This window comes from Perna viridis, chromosome 1 (assembly GCF_037379345.1).
Source record: "Perna viridis isolate PV_CMFRI_1.1 ecotype Kerala chromosome 1, ASM3737934v1, whole genome shotgun sequence".
In the NCBI taxonomy this organism is placed as follows: Eukaryota; Metazoa; Mollusca; class Bivalvia; order Mytilida; family Mytilidae; genus Perna; species Perna viridis.
In genome coordinates this window covers 1,734,752-1,760,578 of record NC_142445.1, presented here as the reverse complement: position 1 = coordinate 1,760,578, position 25,827 = coordinate 1,734,752, and the positions used below count along the sequence as shown (strand labels likewise).

The 25,827-nt window shown below is 32.8% G+C and overlaps 2 protein-coding genes across 16 annotated transcripts in view; one reads left to right on the top strand and one right to left on the bottom strand.

The window, feature by feature from the left end:
• The window catches only part of LOC148626803 (EGF domain-specific O-linked N-acetylglucosamine transferase-like), a 31,480-nt gene extending 23,394 nt beyond the window's left edge, over nucleotides 1-8,086 (top strand). For all 4 annotated transcript variants that reach the window (XM_088596132.1, XM_088596281.1, XM_088596205.1 and 1 more), the window contains 2 exons: nucleotides 113-215; nucleotides 546-8,086. In XM_088596132.1, the coding sequence (XP_088452258.1) occupies nucleotides 113-215; nucleotides 546-710 (268 nt within the window). In that variant the 3' untranslated portion in view covers nucleotides 711-8,086. The remainder of the gene's footprint in view (nucleotides 1-112; nucleotides 216-545) is intronic.
• A 342-nt stretch (nucleotides 8,087-8,428) lies between these two features.
• The window catches only part of LOC148626802 (putative tetratricopeptide repeat protein 41), a 52,727-nt gene continuing 35,328 nt past the window's right edge, over nucleotides 8,429-25,827 (bottom strand). For all 12 annotated transcript variants that reach the window (XM_088595024.1, XM_088595721.1, XM_088595640.1 and 9 more), the window contains 3 exons: nucleotides 25,512-25,618; nucleotides 24,143-24,235; nucleotides 8,429-11,819 (listed from right to left, as the gene is read on the bottom strand). In XM_088595024.1, coding sequence (XP_088451150.1) covers nucleotides 10,594-11,819; nucleotides 24,143-24,235; nucleotides 25,512-25,618 — 1,426 coding nt within the window. In that variant the 3' untranslated portion in view covers nucleotides 8,429-10,593. The remainder of the gene's footprint in view (nucleotides 11,820-24,142; nucleotides 24,236-25,511; nucleotides 25,619-25,827) is intronic.

The window sequence follows — 25,827 nt, the reverse complement described above, 5'->3', positions numbered from 1 at the left end:
AAGGTCAAATTTAATGTTTTTTAATATTTTTACTGTTTTAATTAATTAAGTTCTGCTGCTGTTGGCTAGCATGTGCTGCTGATAATTTCATGATTTGTAACATATTTTTCAGTTATAATTGTGAAGATGAGGGTTGCTACCAGGATTTAGCTAGACTGAGAGGTATAAAGTACATGACATGGGAGAAGAAAGATAAACTGATTCAGGAAGATGAGGTATCATTAAATATTATAATTTTTGCACCATTGAATCATTTTTGTTCTATCAAATATAAATCGCGCTTAATTAAAAAATGTGAGGTATCTTCTTATTAAGTTTATTTCGGAGAAAATATTAAGGCATACCTGTTCAACTAAATACTTTGTCCTACTTTTGGTTGTTGATGAACTGAATTTTATCTTAGGACTCCCTAATAACTACTGCTGTATGAACTTAAGAATAAAATATTGTCCTCCCATCCAGTTTTGTTTACAAAGATTTTCTTTATTATTTCTTATTTCAAAACTAAGCCCATTAAATTAGTTAATGATTAATGTATATTTCAGGGTCATCATCCAACACTTGGTGCTCATGCGAAGTTTACTAATTATGCATTTGATGTTAAAGAATACATGGGATTGTTATTTAAGGCAGCAGACCATGTTAAATCCCACCCATCCTATATACAGGCCAAATATCACCGTTATAATCGTCACAAAGATGAGTTATGATAAAAGTTTATTAATATCTTTTTTTGCCATACCTTTACATAAGTGAATTATTTTATGAAAGAGGACTGAATTATTTACATCTCATGGTTGTAGATTCAATTTTTATAATTTTTTTTAAACATGATGTATCTTCCATTTTACAAGCTAATGCCATTACTTTGTGTCCTTCATGGATGTCATTAACAGTTTTTCTAACTTTTCTCCTCTGAAACAGTTGGACCAATATTTTCGACTTTGTTTTTCAAAACTTAACACTCAAACCTGACACATTGATTTACTATCTGATTGGACCAATGGACAGCAGTAGACCAAGTCAGATATTTGACTTATTGTAGCTGCAGTACTTCGGTACTGTTAAATAATTTAAAACCAAGGCGGCTTTTTCAAAAAAAAATGTGGCTCATTAAGCCAGGTGAGTGATTCAGGATCTTTAGAGCCTATAGTTTATTCAGGATTTTATTGTTGGAATTTTTTTTTATTTTAAGTAATATTTCTGATATTGCCACCAATGACATTTTGTCTTTGCATAAAAATCATAAAAGTAAGGTTACAAAAGTAATGAAGCATATTGTCATTGTTGTACACTTGGATTGTTCATAGTTTTTTTGATAAAACAGTATTTCTTTGCATTTTAAACAGGTAATTACGGAATTTCATTTTCAGGGCGACATTTCAGAATGGTCTACATTGGTTAATTCAGGGCAATATTTCTGAATGGTCTATTGTTGAATTTTGTATATCTGATTTTGAATCTTACATTTTTGACAAGGTGCTTTACATTTATGAGTACAGTTGAACCTCGTTGTGTTGAACTCGGATGAGTCAAAATCTTGGATAACTCGAACTAATTTGACAGTTCTTGCAAAAAATCACTTACATCTGATGACTCAAACATGGATGAATCAAAATCGCAGATAACTCGAAATAATCAATCTGTCCCCTCGATAGGTCTTCGAGGTTAATTAAATCGGATGTCTCAAAGTGAACTAATTAGTATGAACACTGATTGCTTTATTAGACACAATGACCAAAGTTTGTTTTTACAACATTTAGCATGGCTTATGTAATTAATTGCTGACACCTTTATAGCCTGATTTGTGTTTTTGATTAATACAAAAAGTGTGTGTAGTAAAAAGAAATAAATTTGAATAATCACACTTTGGAATTTATTGGATACTCTGATAATGATAAGTAAATGGTGGTACTTTGTCTTTGGTGGAATGATATCAGATCATTTAATTTTGTGCAATACCATAACAACCGATGTATTTTTATCACTACGTTTGTTTCACTAGTAAATCTGAAATTTTATTGTTGTAATATAGTGCACATGGTTTGATGTCACTTTCAATATTGAGTTATTGAAAGCAACCCATAATCACTGCCCATAATGTGGAAATGACATTTTCGATGTAGAAAAGAATTTCCCCTAAAACATCCAATGTTGCTCAGAATTTATAACATATTTAAAACACAACACACAAAAATTATCTTCAGAAACTGTAAAGAAAACACCATGAAGTACCCTGATTAAGTGAAAAACGTATACATGTACAGTGGGCGCAATGCAGATTTTAAAATTGCATTCTCAACGCTCTCCGCGCGTCCCATCACTGGTAGAGTCGCGGTAACGGAGTCATGGCGACCAGCTGAGAAGCGGCATGTGCCAGTTGTGACTAATTGACCGATTCACAAACTACATGTAGACATAAACGGTTGTTAATTGCAGTGTGAATTAAAATGACAGGAAGCTAATTTGCCCTCAGGTAATATTCAATTATCTAAAATTTACCGGTGTGTGAAGGTTTGAGCAAAGTTGTTTGTTTAACAATTAATTTCGACTTTGCTTGATAGGACAGCTGACTCTTTTTTCTTTATTGGGAAGATTGTAGGGTGTCTTCCTCGAATGCCAACATTTTATATGTTATCTATTCCTTGAATGCCAACAAAAATATTTCAATAGATGTTTATATTATAACAATAGGTGTTTTTATAACAATTAAAATGTTTTTCTTTTATTAGTGTTAAACTGTTGAATTAGTGAAGTTGATAAATGGAACATTTTATCCCTTTTTTATATGGAAAGCAGCAGATTTTTAAAATATGTAAGAATATAATAAAATTGAATTATTAAAAATTTGTAAAAATTTAATAAAATTTTACCATTTTTCAACTTTTATTTGAAGAAATATGTAAATTATATACAAAAATATTAAAGAAATTCAGAAATTTAACATCAATAAACATTATTTCAAACTTTGAATTTTATATTTATGATTTATTTTATTCTTTATCATTCAAACATTTTAAGTAATTAATCTGAATATATTTATTAATTATGAAATTGGATAATTATTAATTCATAGTATTAAGAGTATAATCCTTACAAAACAAACAAGACCAAACACAATATTTAAGTACTATGAACCATTTATATATATAAAAAAAAACAAAATAGTGTGATATTATTATGTGTACCAAATACAAAACAATTCTGAACTACTGAACAAAATAAACATAAACCATTTACAGCAATTTACAGATCTTCTACATTGTGTAGCAATTACAAATACTTCATTAAAGTGAACAAAAACCTCAACTATTCTAGTACTAGTATTTCTACATTTTTATGAACTATTCTAGTACTAGTATTTCTACATTTTTATTAACTATTCTAGTACTAGTATTTCTACATATCCTCAAATTATTGGAATATGTAAATAATTCAAAAGTCTATTGTGCTATACACGTACATGTATGATTTTGTGAAGAAACAGCCAAAAAAATAAGACTTCACCTGTAATTTACCTATCTGTTAATTAGTGTGAATGTTTTGATAAGCATGCATCTTTGTTGTGATAACCACTGACACCTTTCCTTGAATGCCAACAAAGTTTTACAGGTAAATTGTTGGTAGATCAAAGGATGTTGGCATTCGAGGAATAAACCGTTTGTAGTTATAAACAGTATTTTTAATTTTAATTACGAACCGGGTACAAATTAGATGGCTGATTTTTCAACCAATATTATAGAAAAATGTCAATTTATAGTATTTGGACCGTTTGATTAATAATGCTAAAAACGATGGCGAAACAAATTTACGGTTTATACTTTATTTTTTTTTAATCAACGAGAAGCAGTAGCTTGAAGTGATAAAGTTCTGGAAAAGTCAATTTGCCGATGGACTGTTTATTTCCGTAGTCCCCTAGCTACTTGGTTATATTGAATGGAGGCGTCTTTGGCGGGGCAACTCTATTTTTGTAACTTTAAATATAATTATTTAACTGATTTTGGTTGTATACATACACTTTTTGTTTGAGAATGTTCTGCATATAAAAAAACATAAGAGAGTTTTGAAGTTGTTCCGGGATTGAAATTGTTCGGATGTAGGGTCACGATTTCAGAAGTTTGATTTTGAAATCATCAACTACACTGTCATTAAAACAAAAAGTTGAATATGACGTTTTACTACAATATTGTATTGTAAGTAGTAAACATTCTTGAAGATTTGTTTATGCGGTTGTTACCGAGTTACATCATGTATCAAAATATTTTGCGGGTTGCCATGTGAAAATTAAAGTTTTTTAAAGTCTTAAAACATGTAAAATAATTTTGTCCTCAATTTGTAAATCTATCCCGGGTTATGTGATAGTTTGCAAACACGAGCAATGTTTATTATAAAGTTCAGGATATAAACAATAAACAATAGCCTGTAAAGTACAAGAATATTGGAATTTGTTATAATATTGGTGTGAATTCTATTTTTTTTTTTTTTTTTGTTACAAATTATAGATAATTAATTTCTTTTATTTTGCTTTTATTGAAATTGAAAACATTGAAATTCAAAGTTGAGATTTGAATAAGAGTGAATAAAGAAAAAAAATAGTATTTAAAACATAAAAAAGATTAAATAGTTGTTTTTTTACGTTCTATTACGCTTTTCAATAATAGTGAAAATGCGGCACATGTTTAATAGCGGTAAATCAATTAACGGTACGAACGTTTGAATGTGATGTTAATTGCCGTGTTAATTTCGAATCTGGAAATAATTATCACGTAATTAGAACACCTGCAGGGTAAAATTTTACAGGTAAGGATTACCTGTAAACAATTAAGAAACATCGTGTTGATGCTCAACGGGTAGAAATTAATTGCAATTAAGTTTGAAGAAAAAAAAGTACTACAATCTAATAAAATAAGTAGAGGTGAAACGTAAGTACAATTTATTATTTTACTATATTAAAAAGCGGTCTTAAAACAGTTTTCTAATTATTACATTGATATTATGTTAAACTGATTTCTTTGTTGTTAAACGATAAATAATTTCTCAACGCTATCACATCACTGATTATCAACCGGCCCTCAGCCGCGACTCAACCGCGAAACGATGATTGCCGCGGAGGTCCAATTCTCAACGCAACTCCGCCTCAACCGCGTTTAGATGAGAAATTAAAATCCGTGTTGCGCCCACTGTATGTACAAGTAATAAAACCTGTTTTAAAAAAAGCAGAAACAATCATCGATTAGTACATTTCCAGATTATACTCGACCTTGAATGAACCTCGGATAACTTGAACATTTTGCTTGTTCCCTCCGACTTTGACTTAAAAAGGTTTGACTGTATTTCCCTAAATGTATAAATGTATAAAAACAGGTTGTATTAGCAGCATGTGACTCACATCAGGGAGAAATTAAATTCTGATCATTATAACATTTAATTCTTTTAAGATTTTATGGATTTCATTAAAGATTTTTACCTGTTGTATTTATATTCCTCCATAGGTGTTGACCATTTGTTAATGGCTAGATATTTTTTTTGTTTGCCAGGCAAGTTTTGTTTGAGCAATTTTCTTTTTAAAAGTTAAATTTGTGTCAATCTTTCATAGTTGCTGACTTTCGTCATAATATGAATGACTTTTGAATTACAGTGTATATATTTAGTTTCACTCCAATACATAATTCTGTTTGTGCCTTAATGACTTAAATTATTTGAGGGTTAACTTATATGGTGATTATCTGAGTAATAGAATGTCTGTCTGTATTGTTGATCATATGAATTCCATTATTTCTGTTGTGATTTGTGGTAAGATCTCAGGACACTTTATAGTATAACACTTCATTTTACTGAATAGTTAATATTCATTATTTTGGGTTATGTCTTGCTTCTCCCTAAGCAATTGGTCATCCCCTTTATAGGGCTAAAAGCTCATTAAACCCAGGTCAGTGGTCTCTGGTTTGAAGTAATCAAATGGAGTCAAAATTAAAGTGAGAGAGTGTACTAAAAATTTAATTTGAAACAAATGTGTTCAAGCTTTATTATTATTGTTTAAAGCTCCATGCTGCCATAAGAAGAAAAGACAAACAATTGCATTTTAAGTACTAGTATCTTTTATTCATGTCAGTAAACAATATATGATCATTATACCATTTGTGTTGTAAATCTGTGTCATATTGATATCTTTAAGGAAACTTACCCTTCAAATTACATGTAATTATGTAATGTAAAGTTTGAAATTTATAATGAGCTGTTAGGACTGGATTTGACTTAATGGTGGGTCTGTATTTTTAGTATTGATGTACATAGGGATTGAATTAATTATACTGTAATTTTTGTTAATTGGTAAAATTTTGTAGTGTAGGTTGGGTGCTAGTTATATCCTCTTATCAACGTCAGTTTTGTGGTTTGACCTATTATTCATTTTTTCCAGCTTTAAAAACATGAACTTGAATTGTATCTTCAGTACAAACTTTAAGGTGTTTTAACCATGTAGCATGACATGTTACAATATTTTAGTTTTTATGTTTTTTTATTAACTTCTATTATACCCGGTACAATTTTGAAATGATTAGACTTTTTATACACATGAGAGTAGTTGTACAATTTTCCCTTGGTGCTTTATCTCAATGTTGCCATAGAAATAGTTTGTTACTGTTATTTTTTTACAAGTTTGTAATACATGTATCTATTTAGAATGCATGGTCATATAGTCAGGTTGTAGTGTTAATGTTTTTTGTATCTGTAGTTTTCCTGTGATAAATCTTTTATGTATCAGCTTACCCAAAGTAATATAATGTAATTTTATTAATAGTTTTTTTAGAAATGTTATTCACTGGATTGGTAAGGTATATCACTATCATTTAAGAACAGTGTCCAATCTATTCAAAAAAATGAAAAAACAAAAAAACAAAAATTACTTTAAAGGTGAACAATGACATTTATTAAAAAGATATAAATTTTGTTGCAAAAGAGACACAAGTTATATAATACTTGTCAGTACTTTTTGCCACTGAGTTTGTTTTTACAGTCATTGCTTACACTGAATATTTATTTTGATACATTTTTATTTGTCACAAGTTAAAACATTTATAGTTCCTGTTATTACACCAAAGATTTACTATTCCTGGGGAAGTAAAAAAAATTCTTTGTTTCAGTATTAGTACTACTAGTATGACACAACAGAACTATTTTTGTATTTGAATTCATTGAAAAGTAAAAAGACTTGTGTGAAAGTTCTTTGTACATAACCGTAATGAGATGACATCATTTTGAAACTCATTTGGTACATTAACTTTTTCATTTTGACTTAAGAAAAAGAAGATCAGCTCAGGTGAATCTATGTGACAGGGAATCAGGTCACCTTAAAACAATCACAGTAGTAACACTACCAAAAATTAATCTCCCCCCCCCCCCCCCCAATTTTCACCACTAACAAATCCAGTGTTTGCACTGTAAGTGAAAATTTCAATTTCTTTGAATAAAAATGAAAGGTGAAGTATTAAGTACCATTCTGTGTAAGAATCAGGCAACAACTGGCACATCATTTTTCTCAATATTTTGCCTCAACCATATTCATATACGTCTAGAAAACAACTGAAAAGCTATTCAAATTTGTCCTGAAGCATTGTTGACATAGATATTTTTTTACTGCTTATATAAGGAAAAAATTTGGGAAAATTTTCCTGCCATTATTCCATAGTGCATTTCAACTAAATTTGACCTATCAATATCTTAAAAAGGCAAACTTTACAAACACTTTGACAGTAATTTCTTGAGGTTAGGAGGTATAAATACTTAGATAATGCAATAAAATTTCTGTGTATTTTTTCTTCATGTGTCACACATTATACACATTTTGCCTGATTCTTAGATTGAGAAGTACTTAATTTATATACAAAGAATAGAGTCTGAAACACATGATTTATGGTGTTAGGAAACTTCTTAACTGAACTAGTTGTGTATCACTAGAATCTGATGTTAAAAATTATGATATACCGGTATCTCAATACCAGTAAAATTGTTATAAGGTAAATAAAAAATAATAACTATGCAGTTTATTGTTGATTGGAGGGAATTAAATTGAAATAATATTTTAAAATAGTGTTGTGTTTATATCAGCTTAATGTATATCACTTTTAAGCTTTTTATACAGGATGATGGTGTCTTTGGACAAAAATAGCTTGGCATATTCTGTTATATGTTAGATGAAGGATAATCTAGTGCCAGTTCACTATTACACCCAGTTTTAAAAGTTTCTTTAATGATTGCATGTAAAGATATATAAAAAAGGATCACCAACTCCGAGCTTCAACCAAAGATTAATCCAAACTAAATTCGTCTGTGCCTACAGTTTGATTTAATTGAGTTGTGAATTTTATTATTGAAGTAGTGAAGTAATTGATAAGAATTAAGATTTAACCAAAATTTAGGCAACACAAAGTTCAGTGTTCTAAAATTTAATAAATCATGATATTTTCTGTATCTAAAAATAAAAAGTAACATTTATGTTCAAATATCACAGATAATTAACAAAAAAATCCTCTATATAAATGTATATTATGGAAGCACTAACACAAAAGAACTTGAAAATGTGACAGAAAATATCAATATACACTGATTATACAAATAAAAATTAATGAAGCAGCTATCAATCTAAACTTGTTTTAATTTTGGAGTGATAAAAGTGGAACTTAAGTATCTTTCGAAGTCAAAATCTAGGACACATGCTGAATCTTTCTAGAAAGTTTTCATGCTTTCTTTATTTAATAAAGCATTTCTCTATATATTATATATGATTTTTTTGTGTGCAGGGTGTGCATATCCTTGACCCAAAAATACATAGGAAAAAATATCATGTATTTATGCAACATTTTTATTAATTCAACATTTGGAATACCTCAATACCACCCCAAAAGAGAAGTTTACATATATATTTGCATGAAATATGCATTTGCCATGTTAGTGCTTTTTTTTAAGAAAAAAATCTCAACCCTCAAAACCATATTTTTCATATATTTCCAGATAAAAGAAGGAATACATTCAAAGCTATGTATTTTATACAAGCCTTTTAGAAGGTTTCCACAATTTCATTAAAGCAATGAAATTATCTACATTGTGTGTGTTCTAGATTTTGTCATGGAAAGAACCTTTAACAAAATATGTCAGGATAACATGAGAGCTTGAAGATATTAAGCAATAGGAAATAAGAAATCTGTGAGCAACAATGAAGTCACTAGTGATAATCCTGATTTTTGTCACAATATAAGGAAAATTCATGCTTTTCAGCCAATAGGAAGAAGATGTCATATGAATGTGAAAATGCATCCCTATAGGAATCTTAATACAAAAGATCAGCAACCTGTGATTAATAGTAGATAAAAATGTGATGCTAATTTTGTATATTACCACTGTATGAAGGAAAATTTTAGTTTTTTCTGCAAAAAGGAAATATATATGTCATATGAGTACAAAAACCCAATCCATAATTCAGTATACCCAATTGAAGAGCCTGTCAATAACAGAAGCTGAGAAGAGAGTAACAGAATGACAGACACACACTCTCCTATGTAGCAGGGATATAAAAATATTCAGGTCAAATTATTCTACTGAATAAACTGCTGATATTAACAAATAATCTAACTTTAGTATAAATATTATTTTTTAAATGAAAAATTGAAAATTGCATTGTACACTGCATTATTTTATGAACAAACTGTTTCATGTGAACAGGCTTAATGAGCCTGAAGCATTAGTATACGGTATATGTTACTGTCAACAATACAAAAATAATTTACATTGAACATCTATAAATTCTGACTATCAGAGATCTAATAAAGCACAGAGAAATACTAACAATGGATATATAATAATACAAAGTTACAATTCTTAAAGACATACCAGTAGGTTACTGCCCTTAATAGAGAGTTACCTCCCATTCTCTTAAGAGAAAAACTTGTGTATAACATAAGAAAATGTGAAAATGACTAGAAGATAATGACCAAGCATTAGTATTTGTATAAGGGAGAAAACCTTGCAGTTGATTTTAGTTTACTTGAACTCTCCTTTAGAATGACCAACTTTTTTGGGGGGGATTTGAGTACTAATGGTAAATAAAAGGTTAATGTATGTGTGTCTTATCATTAATAAGATAAAAAAAAATCATGAAAAACTGGTGACATTTAGGCATAGTAGAAAGTGCACTATAAAGAAGTTCTTGATGATTTGTGCAATCCTTAATAAAGAATTATTTAAAATTTCAATATGGCCACTTAACCAGCCATTATGGCTTTACTTTATGTTGCTATTGCAATAAATGGTAAAAAAAATGCCATCAGCCTATTTTTCAAAGATTTTATCTGATTAAAAAATTTAAGTATGTCATCAACAATTGCATTATGTTTCATGAAAGCCTTGGTTTTTCCCATCCTTTAAACCTTGAACATAGTAAACATTTCATCATTTAATACACTTAGAAATGGCAAATATTTTAAGACCTACAAATCTTTTATCTTCATCAACAACATATTTCCACAAAAAATAAAAGAAAGATTGGATAGAACAATAGACGAGCAAAAACCCGTTTAGAGAATTAAGTGAACAAAAAGATTACTCCATAATATAAGCACCTCTAAAAGTGACAGTAGAACCAGGATTTTCATAGACATCATCAAAATATTCACTCGAGTATCCCTCAGAAGGAGTTGGTCCTATTCCCTTCACAGTAGGACCAAAATTGTTACCATTCACCTGGCCTTCATAGAAGTGTTTGTGTTTCTTAAATTTATTAGGTGTTGCATTGTAGCTGGGTGTGTATGATTTCTGTGGTGTGTTCATATCAAATCTTCTCATCATAGCCTTGACCTCTTGTGTTTTCTGGGAACGTTTGGGTGGTAGTTTCTGATCAGATGTGAAGTATCGACCGGGGACATGATACCAGGCTGATTTATGATGAACTTTCCGTGTAACATCCCTTGGAGCTTGGGTCTCCATCAAACTACTCAGTGAACAATTTGGTCCTGATGTAACGGTTGTTGTAGTATGAATGTTTATGGAATGTGGATTTAAATCCTTTTTCGATGTGTAGCTTTTTAGACTACTTCCTGTCCGATAACTAGTTCCATATGAACTTGCACTTCTTGCACTGTTTTCTCTTGGTGGTCTGCTGTTATGTTTAGACGATCTTGAACTGCTTGCACTTCCATAACGCCTGTACAGTTTGACAGGACCACTTTCTTGAGGCTCTTGCATAAATTGTGTTCTCTTTTGTACAGTGTTTTCTTCATTTCTAGCAATGTCTTCACCAAAACTGTCAATGACATTTCCATTGGTTTGATGTTCAGGACTTTGCAATATTCTCTCTGGTGTTAGAGATCCTTCATTCTCCCTTTCCTCACTGACAACTGGAACCATTCTCCCAACATCCTTACTTCCCAATACACCATTCGATAACTCTTTACCATATTTCAACCTTCTTTCCATACTTTCTCTGTTAAGCAGACGAGCAGGTCTTTCTGTTTCTAACATTAGCCTTTCAGAAGCTGTCACATGACTGACGTTGCTCATGCGACTCATTGTGTACTGGCTACGTTCATCTTTGCTTGCTGGCCTAGAGCTTCCTGCCCTACTTTTTGCTTTAGAAGATGACCTCAATTTTGACCTCCTCTCTAGGTTTTTCAGATCATTTTCCCTCCATGACATATTACTGTAAGGTCTGTCCAGTGTCCTTATGTCTGTTTCCTTCGCTGGACCAAACTCATATTTTCCCATTTTTAAGGTGACCTCCAATGATTTCAGATAATTCCTGACTGCAATAGTATCAATATGGTCTCCACCTGAAAAATATTTAAAAAAATAACTGATTGCAGCCAGCCAAATATAGTTATCTTACATGAAATGTTTAGCAAAGCTACTAAAAGGATAAGAGTAAAAGTAATACTGAAGCCACTAATATTTTACTTAGTATTGGGACACATGTAAACCTTATAATGGTGTGATTCCATGATTATTTGTAGTACTTGGGTCATCATATAAAAGTGTTTAACATCCAAACTCATTTTGTATACCTTGCCAGGCTTAGAATAGCTCAAATTAGTCTGTAACAGGAGACTTTCAGTTACAGGAAGCACTTATATATATAGGTGTGTGGTACATGTGCTGATTGAATGACAAAGTAATAAGTTTGCATTTCAATATATGCAATTATGCCACACCCTACAGCTAAAGACTACTAGGATATTGTGCTTTATGTCAATAAAATGGCTGGATGCCAGAGCAGTGGCAAACCTCTAACATAGGGAAAGTGTTTGATTGGTCATATGTCTCACATGACCTAATCAGAGCAACACAGTATGAGGCATTATAATTCATTGACGTTTGATTCCAATGACACCCAAGTATTGACTTAACACACTGTTATCATTTACTTGAGCCTTTAATGTTGACCCTAATAATCTGTTAAATATCCTATTATCAGTTAGTCTAATCTTCCATAAGTTCCAATACACTTCAGAGGTGTCAAATACTTTACTTGTGAAGATGATCCATGATTTACTAGTAATGTAATATTGGGATGACATGCTCACTGAGACACCATGATATGAGCACTCACACCACCCCACCTAGTAATAGAAATTATGTAGACAATGACATAGCATGTGACAGACATATTACATTTAAGTTCTAAGCAACAAGAATTCTGCCACAGGATATAAAAAAAACGTGTGTCATCAATGGGACCAAAAAAAAAAATGATTTTGTAATTTATAACAATTTATTGTTAATCCAAAATGAGCAATACCCACTTACAGGGGAAAAGAAGTGAGGTATAGAGCCTCTTATGTATACACAAAAAGAATGTTGGATTAATTGAATGAACCTAGACCTACAACAAGTTTCTCTTATATATGTAGTTTTGGATACTAATATGATTATATAATATTCATTATTTTGATTCACTGTACATGCACCACAGATGGATGGTAATTAAATCACAGAGGGGGTGTAGGGGTTGGCAACCCTTTTTATTGGAAAATATGTCATTTTCATGTGTAAAATTGACAAAAAATGGTCAATAATGTCCTAGCACCCTCATTTTTCAGAGGAACTCCGGCTGGCACCCCTCCTTTTCAAAGTGTCTGGATCTCCCCCTGCAACTTGTTCCAAGTATTGAATGGACCCTGTCTTTTAATAAGCTAACACAAGCTTGATAATTAACCTACTAGCTCACAACATAAGTCCTAAGAAGAACTCCAATATATTCCATATAGACTAGATATATTATTCTAAATCTCAGCCAACCATTTGTTACTATTTCAACTACAGCTATTTGCAGTTAATTACATATGGTCAATCACACTGTATGGCCAATGTTTCTCAGTTAGAACATTCATTTGAAAGATATGTTGGTATGTATGATCACCATACATTTTTTAAGTAAACACATTTTAGCATGAATACTCTCTCATACAGTATCCTACTTATCTAGATCCATGGCTGAAGTATATAGAGAGATCCCTAGAGAGATATTAGAAAAATTACCTTACACACACAGGGTTCTAAAACCTTTAGAGAGAGATGCCAGGAAAATTTACCTTACATACACAGTCCTAAAAACCTATAGAGAGAGATGCCAGGAAAAATGAACTTACATACACACGGTCCTAAAAACCTAAAAAGAGAAATCCCAAGAAAAATGACCTTACATACAGTCTGTCCTAAAAACCTATATAGAGAGATGCCAGGAAAAATGACCTTCCATACACACAATCCTAAGAACCTACAGAGAGATCCCAGGAAAAATTACCTTACATACACATGGTCCTAAAAACCTATGAAGAGAGATGCCAGGTAAAATTACCCTACATACACATGGTCCTAAAAACTGATACTTACACACCATCACTGCTTCATCATAAAAAAATATTATGACAAAATGTATACAGAAGTAGACTTACTTTTGTGTACCAGCAGATTGTTAAAGCTTTACTACAAGAACTATATCAAACTTTTTAAAGTGTTTTAATCTTATGTTAAGTGTTTTCTTATTTGGATAAACCTCAAAAGCCAGTGTGGAGGATTAAGTGGTGACATTTTTATATATAGGGGTTTTATCTACAGCCTGGTATACAATCACTTCAAAAGGACCTGTCTAAATATTCTCAGGAAACAGTTAAATGGTAAAGAGTTTGAGCAAACTTCTATCAATAGACATGATTAGGATTTCTAATTTACAACAAGAAGCCAAGTATTATCTTGATTTAAGACAATGAACGTGTCATTTGTCTTCCTTTAGTTAACACAATCTGCCAATTTTAAGTGGGTACTACGAAAGTTGTAATGACAAGGTGAAAATATGGGAGTTTTTTAAGTAATTATCCCAAACTTAGATATAGCAACAATTATACAAAAACCATATTAGTGTATTTCATAAGCAACTAAGCCTTTGTAGTAAAGCTTACTATCTGCACAAACACCCTTTAATAAATTTCAAACTGATTTTTTTTAAAAATGCTTCAACAAAAACAACTCTTATATACCTACATGAACAACCTTCATGTCTTATACACCTACATGAACAAACTTCGTGTCTTATACACCTACATTGACAACCTTCGTGTCTTATACACCTACATTGACAACCTTCACGTCTTATTCACCTACATTAACAAACTTTGTGTCTTATACACCTACACTGACAACCTTTGTGTCTTATACACCTACATTGACAACCTTTGTGTTTTATACACCTCCATGGACGACCTTCGTGTCTTATACACCTACATGGACAACCTTCGTGTCTTATACACCTACATTGACAACCTTCGTGTCTCATACACCTACATGAACAACCTTCGTGTCTCATACACCTACATGAACAACCTTCATGTCTCATACACCTACATGAACAACTTTCTGAGTCACATGTACAATTTATATAAATATGATAGTCCTGAGATATACAAAAAACTTGCAGTGATGCTGATGCCTACCTTGCAGAACCAAGTGACCATTTGGCACTGGTGGTAGATATTTACTGGTAATCCAAAGAGACATTCTTCCTTTCTCCATTTGCCAATTTAATTAATGTTTATCAATGGACAACTGATATTGGTTGATTATTTTCCTCTGTTCTTATATGAATAAGTACATGTCTCACTAAATACCACAATTATGTTTAAACCCCAGACATTTTTAATTTTTTATGACAATGCACGAATGTTGTGGGTTCCTGCATTAAGTTGTTACAATAGTAATTAACATGCAACAATAGAGCATATAAAGTTCCATTCGTTAGCCATAAAAATCAATTTCAAATTACAACAATTATTTAAATTGGTTAGTTAATTAATTCTCCACTCCAAGTTTTTTTTTCTATATGTCAAGTTACTGGTAGCATTGTAATATTGAACATTTAACTTGAATCTCTAACAATTTTGAATGGCACGAAATATGAATAAATTCCTACATCATTCTGAATAAACTTTTAAATAGATCAGTAAAATAGTCACAGATCCTCTGTCATCTACAATTAGATGAATGGTGTAAAAATTCACTCATCAGTTGACTAAAGAATAGAACCATTTTATAGGTTATTCATGAAGTTTTTAAGTTCCTCATTGACCAGCATTTATATTACTCCAGATGAACTTTCATAGTCAACTACGAAATCTTACTCCTTTATTGTAATAAAATACCCTCTTATTTACTCAATAATAAACATTGACAAAAATTGAAAACAATCATGAAAGTCTATTCAGATCCCATGCATTAATTTTAAATGGTTTTATATAATATAAACTTTGATGTAAGTCACTACACTCTAAATCCGTCTGAATATTCTGAGAGGTATGCTCCTTAATCCTACAGAATCAGGTGATTAAATGACCGAGAAGTTTACAATACAGTCGATTAGTATTTACAAGCTACAATGGAAGATTTTGATACTAACATAAATGTTTATCTCAGCAATGTTAAACTACTCTTTGTGGGTTTAAATCTTTTGACTTAACCCGTAAGATTTAAACAGTAGAGTTGGTTTGCCAATGTCTGTCTGGATTACCAAGATTTAATATTACTTGAACACATTTATTTTATTTCAACACTAAAATGTCAAAGTCATTTTTGGAATGAAAATCACATTTAAGTTTTTAATCTTTTCAATAAGGGTACAAAAGCAATTTTGCTAGAATTAAAGATTGATTTGTAAATTAAAATCAAAAATAAATTATCCACCAGGGACTATGACCATAAAGATGAAGCATGAAAAACGTAATCCTTCTACAAGATTTACACTTAAGAATTCATTAAAAATACATTAATCCCATTTTCAAATGGACTAAAGAAAGCATATTTTGAGCAAGAGGACCCTGTGAGTTAACTTGCCAAAACTGAGTGGTCAGGTTAGCTAAGGAGTAATCAAGAGAACCAAGGTTATAGCGGTAATCAAAAGAATGTAATCCAGGGATAAAGACCAGGCATGAAAAACAGACATACACAACCAAGAACATAAAGTAAAATCATACATGCAAAGTAACAAAAGCAAATGAGCAACTCGGACTCCACTAAAAACTGGGTGAATGGACCAGGTGCACAAGTAGGGCAAGTGTCCTCTGCTTTTCTAGAAACACCTGCCAAGTTTCTCATAAAAAGTCAAGTCTGGGGTAGACAAATGAGGAAAGAAAACTATGACCCGTTGAATAAATCAGTTTTCATGGTACAGATGGATACATCACAACGATCCACCAGTTCATGATGACGACTATAAAAATTTCTGTATTGATGACTTCGATCTTGTAGCAACATAACCCTGGTCCAGAAGCCTATTTGTTAAAGAGTTCTAGTGCGATGCAAAAAGTCTGCGTAGTTTCGGCACGCTCTGGCATAAGGTATGAGTTGTGATATGAACACTCCTTTAAAGCCTTTAAAACTTCATATGATTTATATTCATTGCTCAGTATAATACATGTATATATATGCCCTCAAAATTAGTCCATAAATAAACTTCATTCATTAAAAGTCTATTCCATGAATACCATACATTACATTACCATTAACTAATGTACACATTTTATTTAGGTATAGTGTTGTTACTATATACATGTATCTATACACCTATCCCAAGCTCTTGTTTTGAATAGTTAGGAATCATTCAAGACCTTGTCCCATAATAAGTTCCTTTAAACAATGTATGAGACCTATACATATATTGTATAAAACAATAAAAAGGTATAAACTCTAATTCCAGATTAATTTACAATGTTCACAGCTGTGAAGGACAGAAATAATTCTATCGGAAATCTTATCTTATTTAGTGAGAAATCATATAGCAGAGTTCCTATAAAGCTGGGGATTTTCTGTCTGATTCAGTAATATTATACTAATTAATCAAACAAAGATTAATTGCAAGCAAATTAATTATATCTTTGACTGTTATCAGTAACTATCAAATTGATCATATCAAAACAACATATATCTACATGATCAAGGTTACTTGCTTTGAACAATCATGGCAAGACTTGCTTTGAACAATCATGGCAAGTATAACAATGGTTTTCTACATCTAATGCAGACAATAACCTTCTAACAAAGTATCATTGAATGTCCTCAGATCACTAACTGAATATTCTGTTCAAATGGTTGAGGCTTTGACTATTCTTTTTATAAAGAAAATGTTAATAATCACATTCATAATACCATTAGCCTAATAGCACTGATATTTGGGGAAAGTAGTACTGCTCAAGCTTACAAAAGTAGTACTGCTCAAGCTTACAAAAGTAGTACTGCTCAAGCTTACAAAAGTAGTACTGCTCAAGCTTACAAAAGCAATGTATATTTTGTATATACTATAAAGAGATAATTAATGTAACATTCCTTTAACAATAATACACTACATTCTTATAACCCCCTATTGTATAACAAAGCTTTTATTTTATTTAAAATGTCTTTTCATTAACAATGAGCCCTGTGCAGGTGCAGGTGTCAAAAGAAAAGGCCTGCAGCCGCGCTAAGCTTGTCGTACAAGGCGACTAAATAGTGCTCAAAAACCTAGCCAGAGGCTAGGCGCTCTGCCCACAGAGCAACTGGGATGTGTGCCCCAGGTGGTGGAATGGGATAACCCTGGCGTGTTACATGCTAGAGTTGTCAGGCTATAATACGAAAAACCTGACCGCAAACCATAGTGGTGCACTGTGTTGGAAAAGATGCCACGTTCCTCGCACGTTAAAGAACCCTGCCGTGGTATTTGATAGGAGTAGGAACCTTTTTGCCTTTCGCCACAGGAGGCTAAATTGCCCAACCCTACACATCCCTCCCTTTTTTCTAGTGGCAATCAAAATTTGTTGTCCCCATTATCCTTTTGTCCCCTCCCTTTTTTTCATTTCATCATCATCATTTCATGTTCATTTTATCATCCATTTCATGTTCATCGCCTGAATACAGCTGAAATATTGCAGCTCGGGTGTTACACCCCACCAATCAATCAATCAATCAATCATTAATAATGATATCAATATAACTATACTTATACACAGGAAATATATGCTTATCAGTATGTTTGGTCACTACTATGACACAATTATAATCCCATTACTTTTTTAAACCCCACTCAATGAGCTGATGGCATACTGGAATCATCTTGTGTGTCCATCTATCATTCTGTCTGTCTAAATTTTGTTGCAATTATCTAGACTAACAGGACTAATTTAAAATTTATAAGGCATGCATTGTAACCAATATTGGTTGCTGTTTGATATCAACTTCCAGTTTTGTGGCCATGTTTTTCATTATATGGAATAGGTATACAATGATGTGTGCAACTTCATGTTTCATCTGATGTGAAAAAAAAGAATGACTGTTCACAATTGTCTAATCACGAACACTGTTTCATAATTAAAGAAATTTATAGGATTGTAAATCTGCACTTAAGAAAATGAAATAGTAAAAACTAAACCTAATCAACACTAAATCCCACACATGAAATGCAGAAACGTAATACATGGGACAATTCAGAGCTATCAGAGGTCAAGTACATGGTCTAAATATGATAACAAGAAACAGAGACAACTTACATACACAAAGGACAGAATAATATTTTCAAATTATAATATCTCAAAATGAAAGGCTTTTCATTAAAAATGCAACATGAAAAAACTTAAACCCAAAATGTATTAATCTATCTGACAGTGCTTCTGTAAAAAAAAATCTCTGATTCAAATCTGTAAAATGATCAATTTTAATATTGGTCTATTTAAATGTCAATAAAAAACTGATACCATACCATCAAAAAAAAGAAAACATATCTGACAACCACTACTTTAATCATTATCATTATTATTCAACTACAATTATAGTATCAAGTTTTACACCTAAAAGATATATAAATTTATAACCTTTACAATGTGTATTGATTACTACTAACAAACTTTCTTTTAATTAACAACATCAATTTTTCAAAAGTTGACAATTTTAGCCAATTCATGTCATGAAGGCATGACAGATTTATGGTGCATTGCTAATGTTTTACATTTACAAGGGAATACTAGACATACTCTCTCATTTAAAGGGGAATGCTAGACTTACTCTCATTTACAGGGGAATGCTAGACTAACTCTCTCATGTAAAGGGGAATGCTAGACTTACTCTCTCATTTACAGGGGAATGCTAGACTTGCTCTGTCATTTACAGGGGAATGCTAGACTTACTCTCTCATTTAAAGGGGAATGCTAGACTTACTCTCTCATTTACTGGGGAATGCTAGATTTACTCTCTCATTCACTGGGGAATGTGAGACTTACTCTCTCATTTACAGGGAATGCGAGACTTACTCTCCCATTTACAGGGGTATACTTGACATACTCTCTCATTTACAGGGGAATGCTAGTCTCTCAATTTATGATAATTAAAATGAAACTAAAATCCATGCTCAGCACTTTAATCGCTATCATTATATGTATGTGTGTTAATTATTATCTTTTATAGTGTTCATATGTTTATTGTATGTTGTTCATTGTTTTTACTACCTGTAGAGTGGCATCATCATTAATGTACCCACAGTTTACTATGTGTAGAGTGGCATCGTCATTAATGAACCCACAGTTTACTACCTGTAGAGTGGCATCGTCATTAATGAACCCACAGTTTACTACCTGTAGAGTGGCATTGTCATTAATGAACCCACAGTTTACTACCTGTAGATTGGCATCGTCATTAATGTACCCACAGTTTACTACCTGTAGAGTGGCCTCGTCATTAATGAACCCACAGTTTACTACATGTAGAGTGGCCTCGTCATTAATGAACCCACAGTTTACTACCTGTAGAGTGGCATTGTCATTAATGTACCTACAGTTTACTACCTATAGAGTGGCCTCGTCATTAATGTTCCCACAGTTTACTATGTGTAGAGTGGCATCGTCATTAATGTTATCACAGTTTACTATCTGTAGATTGGCATCGTCATTAATGTTCCCATAGTTTACTATCTGTAGATTGGCATCATTATTAATGAACCCACAGTTAACTACCTGTAGAGTGGCATCGTCATTAATGTTCTCACAGTTTACTATGTGTAGAGTGGCATCGTCAATAATGTTCTCACAGTTTACTATCTGTAGATTGGCATTGTCATTAATGTTCCCCCAGTTTACTACCTGTAGAGTGGCATCGTCATTAATGTTCCCACAGTTTACTATGTGTAGAGTGGCTTCGTCATTAATGTTCTCACAGTTAACTACCTGTAGGGTGGCATCATCATTAATGTTCCCACAGTTTACTATCTGTAGATTGGCATCGTCATTAATGTTCCTACAGTTTACTATCTGTAGAATGGCTTCATCATTAATGTTCCCGCTTACTATGTATAGAGTGGCATCGTCATTAATGTTCCAACAGATTACTACCTATAGAGTGGCATTGTCATTAATGTTCCCACTGTTTACTATGTGTAGAGTGGCATCATCATTAATGTACCCGCAGTTTACTATCTGTAGATTGGCATCGTTATTAATGAACCAACAGTTTACTATCTGTAGATTGGCATCGTCATTAATGTTCCCACAGTTTACTATCTGTAAAGCAGCATCGTCATTACCCGCAGTTTACTATCTGTAGCGTGGCATTGCCGTTTATGTACCCACTGTTTACTATGTGTAGAGTGGCATCGTCATTAAAGTACCCACAGTTTACTATGTGTAGAGTGGCATCGTCATTAATGTACCCACAGATTACTATCTGTAGAGTGGCATCATCTTTAATGAACCCACAGGTACTATGTGTAGAGTGGCATTGCCATTAATGTACCCAACGTTACTATGTGTAGAGTGGCATCGCCATTAATGTACCCACAGTTTACTATGTGTGGAGTGGCATCGTCATTAATGAACCCAAAGTTTACTATCTGTACATCAACATCAATGTACCCGCAGTTTACTCCTACGGTCAAACTATCATATGTGTTATTCAATGGAAAACTACAGTTTTGAAATTTAATTGTTTGTGCATTACATAATGAAATTTGATATTCTCTTTTATGTAATATTTTGTAAATAAACTGTGGATCGTTTCCCAAACCTGTCTCTTTTGATTACAACTAAGGCTTAATTCGGTTTTGTAAACAAGTTCCAAATAGTGTAAGTCAGCATTTTGCATCCATTCATCACTTGGTCATAACACCTCGTATCAAATACTAAACAATCAACCATGTGAAAGATGGAGTAGACACATATGAATATACTGGTGGAGGGGAGGGGGGGTGTTTCTAAGTAGGCGAGTTGTAGATTAGGATGTAAAATAATTCCCAAAACATAAGCACTACTCATTACAAATCCACAAAGCTGTTTCTGTTGTACTGTTCTAATTTGCAGAGACAGATGGGTAGGTTGGCATGCACGGGAAAATGGTTTGTTTCATGTAAATGGTCATATTTGGCAATAATGGCAAATGTGGGGCTCACCAGGGGTAAGACAGCATCCAAAGTGCAATTTTTCTAAAGCTTGTTCCCTCTGATGTTAATTTGGGCCAAAAATTGTTCAATACAGTCATAAGTGGAAGGTCGGGAGTCCTGCGAAAGGTCACTCAGGAGAAAAGATGAGGATTTTTTGCTATTTTTGGCTTCAGATTGGCCTTTAACCGGAAGTGGTTAGTATGGGGATGACATCATGGGAATGGTGAGAGATATCATTATTCTATAAAAACCAGATGAAATGAAGCACTACTGATTAATTCTGCTGTTGTTAGTGGCTGAGAATTGAGCACTACCCCTAAAGGCTGAGAATTGAGCACTACCCCTAAAAAAATTCCAATGGTTGTGGCCACCTTAATTCATGACCTCTTGTTCTGCTGTGAAGTCCCTATTTTTGATAAAACTCTGTATAAGACAGCCTCATTTTAAAGCACATTCACTCTGCTCGCATATGAAATCATATTGTGATTTCTAAAGCTAAATATATATATATATATACAGTTCCAGCATGGTAAGGGTTAAGTGTTCCACTGGAATAATTTGATAGATTGGCATGAGAGGAGATACAAGACCATATCCTGTAGCAGACCAAGTGATATGGTTGTGATTCAGAACTTTTATTACTTTCACGAAAGTTACAATGAGAATCCAATCATATCTATATGGAAGATCAATATCATTTAAATCAAGAATGTGTGAAATTCAAGAAAAGTAACATTTTTCATAATTTAGATGTTTAAAATCTCTCATCACAAACAATGTGCTGTTTTGTAATAGAAATACAAAAACATTATAAAAACAAATACAACATCATTTCGAGACAGTACAGTAAATATGATACTTATTTTGGATCTTTACAGGGAATATGGTCTTATATTCACTGGTATCATTCTACACAGGCTTTGTCTATAGCTCAGGGAATATAGAATTCTGACAGGGAATGTGGTCTTATATTCACTGGTATCGTTCTACATAGGCTTTGTCTACAGCTCAGGGAATAAAGAATGCTGACAGGGAATGTGGTCTTATATTCACTGGTATCGTTCTACATAGGTTTTGTCAACAGCTCAGGGAATATAGAATGCTGACAGGGAATGTGGTCTTATATTCACTGGTATCATTCTACATAGGCTTTGTCTACAGCTCAGGGAATATAGAATGCTGACAGGGAATGTGGTCTTATATTCACTGGTATCATTCTACATAGGTTTTGTCTATAGCTCAGGGAATACAGAATGCTCACAAGGAATATGTGCCAATATCACCTGTGAAGGAGTAATCAAGGGAACCAAGGTTATAGCGGTAATCAAAAGAATGTAATCCAGGGACAAAGACCAGACATGGAAAACAGACATACACAACAAAGAACATAAAGTAACTAAAATCATACATACAAAGTAACAAAAGTAAATGAGCAACTCAGACTCCACCAAAAACTGGGAGCATGGACCAGGTGCACCGGTAGGGTAAGCGCCCTCTGCTTTTCTAGAATCACCCACCGAGTTGCTCATAAAAAGACAAGTCCGGGGTAGACAAACGAGGGAAGGAAAACTATGACCAGTTGAATAAATCAGTTTTCATGGTGCTGATGGATACACCATAATGATCCACGAGTTCATGTTAACGACCATAAAACTTCTGTAGTGATGACTTCAATCTTGTAGCAACATAACCCTGTTCCAGAAGCCTATTTGTTAGAGCTCTAGCGTGATACAAAAAGTCTGCGTAGTTTCAGCAAGCTCTGGCATAACGTATGAGTTGTGATATGAACACTCCATATGCAGGAGCTGAAGGGATGTTGCCACAGATGAAAGGAAAGTTGACAATTCTGAAGATCATGAATAATTGCACATCTATATAGTGTGGTTGTGTGAAGTTTCATTAAATACAATACTTAAGGAACTGACAAGACATTATAAGCTGTGCTAAAAAATATAAAAAAAATCCCCCTTTTTAAATCTCAGAAAGAATATATATTTTAATGCTTGCATATCCACATGTTCTTCTTTTGTAAGATGTTTCATTAAAATCTATCAGTAAGTTTAGTAGAAGTACAGGACTGACTAACAACTGGACAAACAGGTCAAGATGTTTTATAATACCCTATGCAGCATAGGGTATAAAAATTCTGTGTCTGGAGATGTGAAGACTTGTAACATCTCTTTTTTAAATTGTATACTGAATAAGCCCAATTCTTACCTAAGTTTGTAGTTTTGATATCTAATGCCCTCCTCAATAACCCAACAGCCTCAGATTTAGCACCATAACTCAGCTCTTCCATCAACAATTTGCCTGAAATACAGTGAAATGAAAGTTTGAATAGTGTCAATAAAGGAATAAATAAGCAACATTTTAAAATGATATCTTGGTAACAGTATTAAATTATCTAGGCAACAGAACGAACTGTGATATCTAGGCAACAGGATGGACTGTGATATTTAGGCAACAGGATGGACAATGATATCCAGGCAACAGGAGGGACTGTGATATCTAGGCAACAAGATGGACTGTGATATCTAGGTAACAGGATGGACAATAATATCTAGGCAACAGGATGGACAATGATATCCAGGTAACAGGATGGACTGTGATATCCAGGCAACAGGATGGACTGCGATATCTAAGCAACATGATATACTGTGATATCCAGGCAACAGGATGGACAATGATATAAAGGCTACAGGATGGACAATGAGATGCAGGCAACAGGATGAACTGTGATATCCAGGCAACATGATGGACAATGATATCCAGGCAACAGGTCGGACGGTGATATCTAAGCAACAGGATGGACAATGATATCTAGGCAACAGTTTTGAGCAATGTCTAGGCAATAGAATATCTTTGAATATTATCTAGGCAACATGATACAATTGCATCCAGGTAAAACATGATAACATGATATCTAGGCGATATAATGGTACAATATTTAAGCAGCAATATGGAAAGATATTTAGACAACAGTATGGAATGATAACAGACAATAATATTTGCATCAGGTTAGTGTAATTAAATTGTGATAATAACTATGTATCCCGGTACACATTGAAGTAGGTTTTTACATATACAACCTATCTAATACTTTGTTAATCAGTTATACACACATTTGGAGGGTTCTATCATATCCTATTTTGGATTCCATGTTTATTTATTCATATTATACAACTGAAGGGGGTGTATCATGTTTATCCCATACTTCCTCTCAAACTAAAATTGTTCAATCAGTAACAAGTATGTAAATCATTAAATGTACCAAATATGCTTGGCCAAAATATACTGTAAAGGTATCACACAAATTTTCAACCAAATGTCCTTTAAATTACTCCAATTTGTTTTTTTCATTTTTTTTATATTTAGATATTTTGTAATGTCATCCCCTAAATAAACTTCAGGGTTTTTACAAACAATTGCTAACAAAAAAAATTCTTTCAAGGAAGTTAGTATGACTGAGCATACACTCTACTTAAGGCAGTAAGTATGACTGAGTATATACTCTACCTAAGGAAAGAAGTATGACTAAGTATATACTCTATCTAAGGAAAGAAATATGACTGAGTATATACTCTACCTAAGGCTAGGAGGGTATCAGCAACAGCAATGTGTGTATCTCCAAGGCAGGCCTCTCTAATCTTAACTGTCTGTCTGTACAGTGTCTCAGCTCTTATCTTGTCATACCTGTAAAGAAATCATATTCACAAATCAGAGTTTACGCCAAGCCTACAAAGTCCAAAAATATAATTTCTAAAAAGAAAAGAAAATAAAGTACTGTTATTTTGCAGTAGGATAATCTCCCCTTGCAGAAATCATCTACAAGTGATCTCTTATCTTCCTTAAAGTTTCAATAAAATCCAACAAAAAGTTCATGATGAGTGGAAAGATGGACA